This window comes from Chenopodium album, chromosome 9 (genome assembly GCF_948465745.1).
Source record: "Chenopodium album chromosome 9, dcCheAlbu1.1, whole genome shotgun sequence".
Taxonomy (NCBI): domain Eukaryota; kingdom Viridiplantae; phylum Streptophyta; class Magnoliopsida; order Caryophyllales; family Amaranthaceae; genus Chenopodium; species Chenopodium album.
This window is the reverse complement of record NC_137842.1, coordinates 9,671,732-9,684,083: the sequence shown is the minus strand read 5'-3', so window position 1 is coordinate 9,684,083 and position 12,352 is coordinate 9,671,732. Positions and strand designations below refer to the sequence as shown.

Genomic DNA, 12,352 nt, shown 5'->3' with positions numbered 1-12,352 from the left:
ATTTTTCAGATTTTTTTACTAAATGTTCAAAATTGTGATGTTCAGATTTTTTAACTAAGTGTTCAAAATTCTTGATTGTTCAAATTTCTTTTACTAAATGTTCAAAAGTATAGGCATGCTGCATTGCAATTGTTCAGATTTTTTAACTAAATGTTCAAAATTTGCGATGTTCACATATGTTTTTACTACATGTTCAAAATTTGCAATTGTTCAGATTTTTTTACTGATTATTCAAAAGTATAGGCGTGGTGCATCTTAAAATTTGCCCCACTACGCTACACTAAATTTTATGATACTTTGATGCAGCCAATATGATATAGAGTAAATTGGATTTTGGGGCCCTTTTAGTTTGGGGGCCCTGTGCGGTGGGGCTGGTTGCACAACCTCATCACCGGCCCTGTTAAGAACATTGAAACTAAGGGTTCATTTGACATCGCTGTGGTTTTCTGTTTTTTGGTTTTTTGTTTTATAAAAGTGTATTATATACTACCTCCAGTCCAAATTACTCGCAACTTTGGGGTATTATTTGTGAGATATAAAATATTCAAAAGTTGCGAGTAATTTGGACCAGAGGTAGTATGTCACATAATGAATAAAAAAAATATTTAAACTTATTAAAATCATGATAATTTTGAAAACTGACAATAGAAAAGTGGAAACAACTTTTTCTTGTTTCTTGTTTTTGGTTTTTAGTTTTTAAAAAAACAGAAAACAAAAAACAAAAAACAAAAAATAATGCCAAACAAAACCTAAGGTATATAAAATAAAATACTACATATAATCCAATACAAATTTTTGAGGCGCAATTGAATGGCTTTTGGTAGAGAGGATGAGATTTCAGTTGATACAGGATGTCCAATTCACTACAGCTAGACCTTTTTCTTTGCTAAGATAGTAAGATCCTATACTACATAGTATACCCTATAAGACAACAAAGAATTGACTATCCACTATAAATTAGTAAAACCCAACAAATCAGTTATGTACATCAAAGAACTAGGATATACATGTGAAAATTTTTGGTTTAAAATCAAATTTTCACTTCATCAGGGTAGCCTCATCGTAGACAATGAAGAACACCAAATGCTTCAATTTCAAGATAATAAGGCACCTCATCGGAAAAGTAAATGAATAAAATCCTGATTCTGATTTTATTATGTTACTTGAACCGCTTTAGAAGCATCTACATGGTTGAGACGACAGGTTCCAAGAAGTTGTTCAGGGAGCTCTTCATCTGTATCCGCCTACAAACAACAGTTTACAGAAAATCAACAATTTATAAATGCTTCCATTTCCAGTTTAGTGTTCCATAGTAATTGATAAATTAATCAAGACACAACATTTTTCAATAAAATGATAAAGACATAAAGTCGTAAAATCTGAACTCAGACTGTAAATACAAGCCACATTCTAAATGTATTACTTCGTATATAACTTCCAATTAGTTTAATAATTTGAAAAAGATAAGTTCCTTCTCCCCTAATGTTATGCAAAAGCGTATATAACCAAGTTGTACCTGAATCAAGAATGCCATTTCAATAACCAAGTTGTTAAGGTAGCCAAGAACAAGACTAACTACTCCTCTTGCCACTGATGATGAACCAATATCAATTCCAAGCTGCAAGGATTGCAGAAAAAAATAGTCAGGGCTCCACTTTAAAAAAACACAGCCTCGTAAAAACTCCCACCAATGTGATCCAAATGACTGAATGCAAAAATAGTCTAAATTGTTCACATCCCATAATTGCAAAAGATATACTGAATCACTGATGTTAAGGAGTTTCTAGCCGATGACCAGCTTAAAGTCTTACATTTTTACAGCTTTAAGTCTTAATAATTGATGATAGGATGACACATTCCAAGTAACAAAGTCTAGATATCAAGGGATTCAAGATTAATGAACATGCTCAGATCAAGTCAAAAACAAACATAGATAGAACAATTTGCAGAGCTTTGATAGTAACTTTATGAATTAAACCCCAATATGTCTGCCAATTACCAAGGGTCGCCACGAGAGAGCTCCAATATAAACAACAAGCCAAAATCCAACATAATAACAAAGATAATATTTTGATTGTCAAGCACCTACCTCTATATAATTCATCCCTTGAAAATAATTAATTTCCAATGCTTGGCCCACTAAGCATGCTTTCTTTCCAACACTTTGTTTGACAATCCATGAGCCCTGAAATAAATAGACAGGGTTAAACAGGTGGCATTCCAGAAGAATAATTTTATAAATTTCTGACGAAAACCCTTCCAAAAACTCACTCACAAGACAATGACATAAGATGCCATGTTTTCTAGTCTCTCCCCCCAAGAGGATTCTACACTTCCAGAGGCATAGAACATTATAGTAAACATCTAAACAAAATTGTATTGTGGTATGAGCTTAAAGTTTAGACACAAGCCGTAACAGTACAGGGCAAGATGGCACACATGGACCTTCTCTGCACACAGCAAGAACGGTACGCAATGGTTCTTCTTTTTTTGTACAGGTTAAGACATTAATATGCATGCAATGTAATTGATACACCATGAACAGGCTCATTTTGGAATATAGTTTTGACTAAATTATAAGGAAATTGAACATTTTCCAATCAAAGATTTGCACAAACATGAACTTCTCCACAGGATTAAGCACACACAAGGAACATATAGATTTGTTAGATTCCTGAAACACATGCATTTTGAGTCAATCAATAGAATTTTCTCTTTACCAGATTACACTGTCTACTACAACATTACAAATCAAAGGGTAAAGGTTCACAGCTAGGAGAAATTAGCAAACACTGTCTATTACAAGTCTCTGATTTCTCTGCAGGAATAATTTGCAAGGTATCAGTATTTGAAGGGATGACCCTGTATTTCTCACCTCCTCATTGCAGATGATATTCTCATATTTTGCTAGGAAAATAAAAGAAATTTTATTTCTATCTTAAAGGTGTTGAAAACACGAAGCATCAGAACAAAAGACTTATATCTTCTAGTTGAAAGTTTTTAATGTATCAGCACTAGATAGGCATATTATGGAAATTCCTCAAGTGGTAGGATGGAGGTGAATAACAAATGCAGGGGCTTATAGTGGGAGGATTCCCTGTACCTCTGCAAATGACCTCTATGCCATCCTAAGCAATCCATCTGCTGCTAGTTTCAGCGAGGAATCTGGGCACGGTAAAGATCTGCAAGTACTTTGAAGGGTTCTGGTGAAAGTGTGATAATACTAGGACTAACGTTTTTGAAAGTGTGGTCTCAAAGGTGCACTGATAATACTATGAAACTTTTTGGTGAGATGCTTCAATAAATCCCTATGGTAGTAATACAAAATCTTCTGGCAGTACGAAGCAGTACCACTGTGACACTAAGTAGTAAGTGCCACCAGACATGTCACTCATTTTGGAAGTTACCAGCATGCACTTGTGAATTGTGATTGTCTAATATGGACATTTGCTGTTCGTGATTGACCACTTCTTACCTTTTACAGTCTCACAATAAGTTAGTGTGACATGGTCTCACCCAAGACTATCTACTATTCTACTGGAAGTATGAGAAGGAGGTCAGCTTGTCAGGATTATCAGGCAGGATAAGCACCATAGAGTCCACAAAATATTTAATGGATGAAATTATAAAAAATGCACAAAACAAGTTCTAATTGCACAAGATAGACAGGATAAAAAATCTAATGCATTTTCTCAGAGCAGAGACCAGTGTTATACACACTGACCTTGGATATGTACGGAATAAGTTTAAATTTTGAATTTCTGTAAGCATCGTCTCTGTCAACAAAACTCTTCAGCAGAGGTGCGTCTTCTAGATTATTAATCATATAGTACAGTGCTAGATTGTACGTCTTTGATCCAGGGACCTGGGTAATATAACCTAGAAACTTAGTAATGTAGTTCTGTAGATTTAGGATATTAAAAAATTTCTCATAACTGCAACAATAATCAAGTTAACAAACTGACAAAGAATACCTGTATATTAACTATGAAAAAGAATTCAGACCCGCCCTTCGCTGCATAATTCTGTGAGCCAGAAACAATTATCTTCTATTAATTCAAACTATCTACTTGCAGGTTAAGCTTTCATTGACATTAAATACATTATCAACACATAAATAACAAAGTGATCGCAATAACCTGCACAATACTACCAGGGCGACCCCCTAGATCATCTTCTCTTTTGTCAGATGATAGCCAGTCAGCAGCAACCATTTTCATCAAGGTCTGATTTGCTTTGATCTGCACACCATGCAGAACCACTTAAGTAATTGCATAAAAATAGCGAGCTCTGAAAAACTCCAAAAACACATCAGCGGTTGTGCAGAATAAGATTATCTTATAGGCCTCAGCAGAGGTTTCCTAGCTGCTTAACATATACAGTAAATCCTTTTCTCTTAGTAATTTAATTCATATGAAATTCTATTAATAAAAGCTAGCACTAGAAAATGGAGGAGCACACGTCTCATAATATTGACACACTTATGAAAATCCACCATATTAAGCCGGGGATGCTGTCTTTTTCAGGATGCCAAACCACATGATATAATTTTCACAGGTTCTATTTGATCCATGGTACCATGAAGATGATGACATAATGACCAAATTTGGTAAGAAAAATGAAAGAAGTAAGACATCAGGCGATGAAATTGCTGAAACCAAGAAATTAATGTTAAGTATTAAAAAAAGGTGTCGCCTTTGGCTTCAACTACTTTATCCTTGCCAGCCCCTAGGTTCTCCTTATTCTAGCGCTGACCCCTGATTTGATTCTCCGCATCTATCGGGCAAAGAAGAATTGTTTCAAAGATTATCAAAAAACATACAGCGTGCTCGTTATGAGAAATTTGTTATCGAGCTGGCACAGGTTTCAAAGCAGCGAGCCTATACGCGAGGCGCATCCCCTCCCTTTTCAGCTAGCGCACACTACATAAGTCTTTCTTGAAGCTTGAAGGAAGTAAGCGCATTTTGTTGAACAAATTAGGGACCTAGATTTTTCATTTTTCCAAGAATGTCTACTCCTTTTTTTTCTGAATCCGTAGATTTGCGGATTTCACCCCTACACACGAAATTCCACTCTCCTCCTAATATTAGTAATCTATCTAAAAGCTGCATCTTGCATTCTTGCATTCAACTTGCCACAACTTTATCTTAAGACAAGAACACTAGTCAACATTAGTTTTTTTTTTTTTGAAGACCAACATTAATAATCAATCATTATCAGCATTCTTTACCCACATACTTTTTTACTGTCTTTTAAATACGTCTTTCCACGAATCAAAAATGTAGATGGTTCGGCTGTTGTCCAACTGGAAGCAACGGTACATGTTGGATCCTTATTAAGTGTTGCACCATAGCAGCAAGATGTTCCATCTTTGGCAGCCATCTCAATCAAATCGACGTAGCCCTTCTTATGCACTGAATCAAAAGAAATGAGTTCAAGACTTCTAGTACATAGGAGTACTTCATAATGCCATTCGTGATAAAATTTAGCTTACAGTATGCCTTAAATTCACAATTAATTCAAACATTTAACTGACCTGCTAACTCATGCAATTTTTTTGCAAACACAGCAGCAGTTGATAGCTTTGGCCGTGAATCCTATCAATTCAGAGTAGAAGTAAGATGACATGATGAAGCCAGCAGATAGTATGAATAAAATCCAAAGAATGACTTACTGTTAGATTAAGGAGGGTCCTATACTGCTATGAAAATTATAAGCTTGATAAAAATTATAATTCAGTTTTATCACACTTATTTTTTTTTTTGTTGGAGGAAATCCAAATTGAAATATTCTAATCACAAATTTCTGATCAGTTTTAATGAAACCTGTAGTTTTCAAATTTCTCATTCTGCCACTACCATTAAACTTAGGGTAGTTACAAAATGATCCCGTCAGAAGCAATTTTGCTAAAAAAAATTATGAACTTCAATGACAACAGTATGTAGCAATGGCATAGACAAGGAGTCAGGAACTGATTACTAATGAGGTGATTCAGACCAACCGAGAGTAACTTTATTAATTACTAGAAACAGAAATATTTCAATAATTTCATAGTTCTTAGTTATTAAGACGTGGAGAATAATTTTTATGATGGCCCAAGGAGACCGCTACTATAAGCTACATCAGATTAAAATTAGTTTTCACTAGCTCCCATCCATATACTAGGTAATTTAATAAGAGATTTATACCTGCAAAATTGTCTCTGGACTGCAGTCAGAAGGCCAACCATGATCTGGTAGATCAAAATCTGATCCTTCTGGAGCATCAAAAAATTCATCACTAACATCATTGAGTTCAGCAAGGCTACCAAGTTCAGCTGTTTCGTCTTTTTGCTCTTCCATATTTTCTACCCCGTTTGGAGAAGGTGGGTAAATTTCAGTCCTATTCTCATTCTGTGTGTTATGGCAAAAAGCCAAATCACCAGATATTATATTAGAGAAGCAATCTCCTGCCTTTGCTTTGAAAAGTTCCCTTAATGCTGTAAACAAAACTCTCTAAGGCAAAGACTCATGGAAGATATTTGATATGCACACCCCAAAATCAATATTGCATATTTAGAAAAAGCCATACCAGCAATTCTCCCAAGCATATGTATAGTTGTTGATCGGGCTAAAGAGGGTGCCAAATAAGCTGCCCACTGTTTCCAATCAATGGCAAGCATATGTTTCACAACAGACTGCTTCCCATGGCTGATCGGAGTTATTACATAACCTCCACCTGCAAAAAAGAGCATCCCCTAATCAAACTACAGTTTACGCATGACATAAATTTGGACCTTAAAAAATCACTATATATAAGAAAATAGAAATGATTATATTGAAATATTGTGTAGTCACTAGTATCAAATGGACTCTTCATCTAAATAACCAAAGGACTCAATACAAGAATTTATAAATATACAAGTATAAGAAATATACTTCCTCTGTTTCACTAAAATTACAACACTATACTTATGTACAATTCACATACTCTACTCTGACTAACTTTCATGATTTATATTTTCATAATGTCAGTTTTTTGTTTTTTTTTTTTTTTTTTTTTTGTTTTAAACTTATTGATGATTAAAGATATTAGTTATTGACACAATTCATTAACAAACGTGAAATATGAGGTGTTGCATTTTTCGTGAAACGGAGGAACCGAGGAAATATGATAATAATTCCTTCAACAGTTATTTCTTAGCTATTCCAACTGTCATTAATCAAACTTCTAAGTCCTTACAAAGTAATAAATGCTTCCTCATTTCAAGGTATAAATGTAAAAATTCAGCACAACAGCAAAAACCGCAACCAATACAAAAGATCAACTTCACTGCATGGCATGTTAATTGAAATTTTGGATGAAACATGATTGCAGCATTAGAACAGTCCAATTAAAAGGAATTTCATTTTTGTGCCCCAAATAGGCAATGTTCTACAATGGTGACCTAAACTTAGATATATCCATTGCTTCTTGACTAAAGAATAAAGCAGAACAGTATTATACCTGGGATATTTTTCTAACCATGTCTAATGGCCAAACACCTCTTACACCACTGTTCTGTAAAATTTTAGGATGTTGCTTGAATTAACAAAAAGTTGGCCAAAATTAATGGGTCAGGAAATAGAGCAGAGTCAGCAGACATGTACATTCTCCCGAAAAACTAGTAAATATCCAGCTCGGAAATATAAAAATTGGATTGTAGAATGAACATAGCAGTAAATACGGTATATTTTAGATAAATGTGTAGCTCAAAGTACATTACTTTTAAGGCATGCACGAACAAAGCCTTTCTGCTGAGGGCACTTTTTGTGATATACCGAATGATAAAGGATCACTGTGACACAAAAATCAGAGAAATCATGAGCTATGCAGCTATAAGTATGGAAATAATAAAACTCAGCTTGTAATGAAGGTTAAGCACTAAAGCATATATATATGCACCATATGTTCCATCGTCATCCCTTCTCCAATACCGTCTCAACAAGAGGTCTCTTTGTTTCATTCCCCTGGAAAGCATGAAAAACTAATTAGTTGATAATTTGGTATCATGAAAAACAAAATAACCTCAGAATAGTTAATAGATAAAACCATCATGTAGCATTCAAAAAATTTCTCACCAAGGTAGCCAAGAAGCACATAGCTCCTTGTGAACTATATCTGTGTGGCCATCAAGGTTCTCAACAACATTCCCTCTATAAAAAGAGTAATCCCATCTAAAAATAAATAAATAAATCAAATTAGTTGCTGAAACAATACAAAGAGAAAGACATAACAATTCCTTTGCTCAAAAGATTTTAATAATTCAAATTAAAATTAGAAAAATATCTCTCTTCAGGACCAGATTTTAGGACAGATCAGTCACAGAAACAGCCCATTCTTAAAAGTTAGTTTGGACCACATTGATCATACATATTAGCCAAAAAACAAAACAAGTCCTATGCTCATCTTAGCCAGTATTAAAAAAAAAAAATTAAATCAATGGTTTCTCAAGAAAGAGAAGAACAAAAACTGGGAACTTCGTACAGATGTCAAGCAAGCTCTCCACTTATTAAATTGAAACGATGGAGAAAAGAAAGCAGGAACACAACCCTGAGATGAATCCCAGATGAAATCTTCACATGAAGCAAAGTGCAAATGAGTTGGAATTTAAAATCCAGATAGCAATTAGTCATAAACATACAGCTAATTTTGTCAATACCTATTGCACTATTCAAAACTAGTTAATTGTAAAAAAAAATCAATTTCCCGCATAATTAGACTATTGATTCAGTGAGTGACATCACTCTTCACCACTGATTCAGCAATAGTACACTCTTCATCACAGATGCAGCAGAAGATCACTCTTCACTACTCATGCAACAGCTAGACTATAGATCTCTTTCATGCTAAACATTTCCAATTGATTCTCTTATATGTTACACCTGAATCATAATTTATTTATTAATTTATTTTCACATACATACTTTCTCATATAAAAGTTTGACAGGTTGCATTTCACTGCCTTGTAACATAATATACGTATTATTCATCTTATTGTTTGCTTTCTAAATTTCCTAAAAGGGCTACAACTTTTAGGGTCACATATAATTACGTTGTGGATCCACTATGCCCCTCAGACCTCGATTCTTTATTAAGTTTTTTAATAGATCATATTGCTATGCTTAAAACAAATGAGAGACAGTTATGTTTGATTGGAATTATCATCTCTCCTATTCACCATATGAAGTTACTAACATTTTCAGAACAGTTAGCACGCCTATATACTATCTTGTTGATAAAAATCCATAGAGAAAGAAGCAACCAGAAAAATAATACTCATAGTATGACGTATCTGTACAAGTATGATGAAACATGCGAAGTGCAAGCACAGAAAAGCTCTATCATATAAAAATTTGTTACTGTACAAAATTTCACCAAGCTTACTGTGATCTTAAGGAACCGAGAGACATGACAGCCCGAAATATGTTCTCTGATGTTCCATCCACAACACCAACAGCCATGATTGCAGGATAGTCATCCCATCGCTGAATAAAAAAGATGAATCAGCAAAATATTTCAGGTTAGAAAGGAGAGATTTGGAATTTCGGAAGGCTACCCACCTTTCCATGAATATCCCTGTCTTTGGCTTCTTTAAATAGTCGTAATCCTGCAACAAGAAAATTAATACAATTATTTTCCTTGTTTCTTATGTGTGTATATGTGTATATGTGTGTGTTTTTTTTTTTCAAACTTTATGGAAAATACCAAGTCTTACCATTTTGACATCCAAAAATTGTCCATGCAGAAGGTGCAACAACATCAGTAGTTATAAGATCCATTTGAGAAGATGAACCATTAGGCCAATTTGTTGAACTGGAATGATGTATCCTCTTAGAACTGTTCAATCTGTTTCACAGAAGATTTTGCACTAACGTCAACTTTTTGGCTCATAAAATTTTTAAAGCACACAATCTCAGCTACAAGCGCTAAACTAAGGCAAGGGTCTGGATCTTAGATTAGACTGAAATTTCCCACCAAGTATCATCTGTCAAGTTACTCAAGTATCCTTATCAATGTAGAAGTGTTCAATGTTCTGCATGGAGATTTGAGATGAAATGTAAAATCTAATAAGCATAGCAAAACTATATCACTATAAGATAGCACCAGCTACTACAAATACCCTTTAACTCTTTTGAAAATGCAGGAAGGCTACCAATAGTATGAAACCAACTGCCAAACTGATATGATCAGAACAGCGTATTACATACTGTAAGAAGTTGATCAAGTAAACAAGACACATACTGCATGACAACCAGGTTACCTGTAAGACTGCCATGTGTTCTTGGGACAACCCAATCCACTAATCTCATCAACGGGACACACCTACATAGAGGAAAGCCTGTTTACTTTGAAGGGCCTCAAAATCCCAGTTGATATAAGGGGAAAAAGACATTAAAAAAAAAAAAACAGCAACAACTTTAAACCTTAGATACTGCTTCCTGAAAGAAATGTATCCATCTGGCTGCTACTTCAGGACTACTTGCGCCCAACTACAATTTTGTCTTCCAGCATTAGAATATCTCACTATGATAATAATGATGACAATAATAATAGCAACAACAAACTCTGATAGAAAATATGTATACCTTTAGCTGATCATTGTGATTAGAACTATTATAAAGTGTGAAAATAAAGAATACCTGCAAGCCAAACATAGAATTTTGATAAAAAAAAAAAAAAAAAAAAAAAAAAAAAAAGGCATTAGAAAGGCGATAATATAGATCATCTCAAACCCCCATACTAAAGAATCCTGATAAGGTTCAAAACTTCAAATCTTAATCATCCTTACTTTTCTGTGAATACTCTCTCTGCCATTATCTGCAACACGAATGCAGGAGTCTACGATCGTGCTTTTGACAGGATGCTGAAACAAACCAAATCACAAGCAGAGGGTTTATTCAACTTAGAAAATTATGGCTCCTCCTACAAAGACAAAATCAAATTCCAAAATAACATTTTGAGAACACGACTAAAATGCTGCAAACTTCAGACAGCAATTAGTTCAACAAGTTATACTAGAAATAAGCATATAGATGGTCTCATCATAGGTAGAACAACTATGACCCAATTGAGACCTTATAACCTTACAACATACAATGTGCATCATAGATAAATTGTTTATAACCGTTACGAACCCGACATTCGTCCAACAAACAGTGTTTGCATGCAGCAGATAAAATAAATTGGTTCAAGACACATCAAATATTAAATTTTCCAGAAGGCACAATTCTACATTATCACTAAACCTTAATTGCAGGAAATTTAAATAAAAATTCCCCAAAAAATAGTGCAGTTATTCAGTTATGCACAATTAGTATAGTAAAGATAAATCTAATAAAACAGTTTAAAAATTTCATTACCAACTCATTCTGGGAATTAGGGATTGATTTGTAGCATTTGAAATGATGATTCTGAAGAACAAAGTAGCGTTTTCGCGAATTCTTCAACCCCAGACGATTAGAACTAATCAAATACAACCAACCCTCAATTTTTTCTCCAGTTTCAGACATACCCATTTGATTAATTACTGCAAATCTGCAATACCCGCTTCTTCAATCGTGTTAATCTCCCAGAAAATTTCAGTTATAATTAATGGGGTTTTTTTTTTTATAAAGCGGTTTTAATCTTGCTAATATTCAAAGATTTTTTTGGAATAATTTTTGACCCAATTTTAATAGGGAATCAGAGAATTATTAAGATAAACAAGATTAAAAATTGTTAATTTATGATTAAAGCGAATCTAATTAAGAGTCTTGTTGAAGAAGGGGAGTTGAAAGGAGTCTCTTTCTCTTTACAAGTTTAGTCTGTCAATGGCAGTGATTGATTGGCTGACTGTGTAAGACAAAAGATTGACAGATTACCAGTGATGGGCCTACCATTAATTAGTGGCTGCAACTTCATTACCAAGTCTAGTTGTTTTTTTCTCTCTTTTTGTTTTGCAAGTCAAGTTGGTTATGTGGATGGGGTGAGTTACAGGTAGTTATGAAGTTAAGCGGATCCGATCCGATTCAAATTATCATTAAAGTCCTGTTCTCTTCACCTTAAAAAAAAAATAATATTAAGTAAAAATAATTTCAGTTCAGTAAAAATAAGTTCAGTTCAGTAAAATTAATTTCAGTTCAGTAAAAATAATTTCAGTTCAGTAAAATTCAGTTTTCTTAAAGAAGAATTATAATAGAAAATCAGTAAAAATAATTTCAGTTCAGTAAAAATAATTTAAATTCAATAAAAATAATTTCAGTTCAGTAAAATTAAGTCCAGTTCAGTAAAAATAAGTTCAGTTCAGTAAAAATAATTCCAGTTCAGCAAAATTAAGGTGATCTAACAGGGC

At 33.9% G+C, this 12,352-nt stretch overlaps 1 protein-coding gene across 1 annotated transcript; it reads right to left on the bottom strand.

Moving 5' to 3' along the window:
• Positions 1 to 757: 757 nt before the first annotated feature.
• On the bottom strand, positions 758 to 11,813 carry LOC145558373 (protein ENHANCED DISEASE RESISTANCE 2-like). Its single transcript, XM_081619597.1, has 21 exons — positions 11,382 to 11,813; positions 10,811 to 10,885; positions 10,608 to 10,661; positions 10,446 to 10,511; positions 10,283 to 10,344; positions 9,737 to 9,867; positions 9,582 to 9,628; positions 9,406 to 9,506; positions 8,100 to 8,195; positions 7,924 to 7,988; positions 7,745 to 7,816; positions 6,571 to 6,717; positions 6,189 to 6,478; positions 5,537 to 5,597; positions 5,239 to 5,414; positions 4,140 to 4,241; positions 3,975 to 4,025; positions 3,725 to 3,865; positions 2,090 to 2,185; positions 1,517 to 1,618; positions 758 to 1,244 (listed from the first exon to the last, which is right to left on the bottom strand). Exons 1-21 carry the CDS (start codon positions 11,535 to 11,537, stop codon positions 1,155 to 1,157), a joined length of 2,181 nt encoding a protein of 726 aa, XP_081475723.1. The 5' UTR covers positions 11,538 to 11,813; the 3' UTR covers positions 758 to 1,154.
• Positions 11,814 to 12,352: the final 539 nt, after the last annotated feature.

What these genes read in the sequence shown, in the direction of transcription:
- LOC145558373 (XM_081619597.1), bottom strand. Translation starts at nt 11,537, where the DNA reads ATGGGTATGTCTGAAACTGGAGAAAAAATTGAGGGTTGGTTGTATTTG. An exon ending in TTCAGGAAGCAGTATCTAAG is followed by an intron (nt 10,345 to 10,445) that starts GTTTAAAGTTGT and finishes TCCTCTATGTAG; the next exon opens with GTGTGTCCCGTTGATGAGAT. An exon ending in GGATGACGATGGAACATATG is followed by an intron (nt 7,817 to 7,923) that starts GTGCATATATAT and finishes TTTGTGTCACAG; the next exon opens with TGATCCTTTATCATTCGGTA.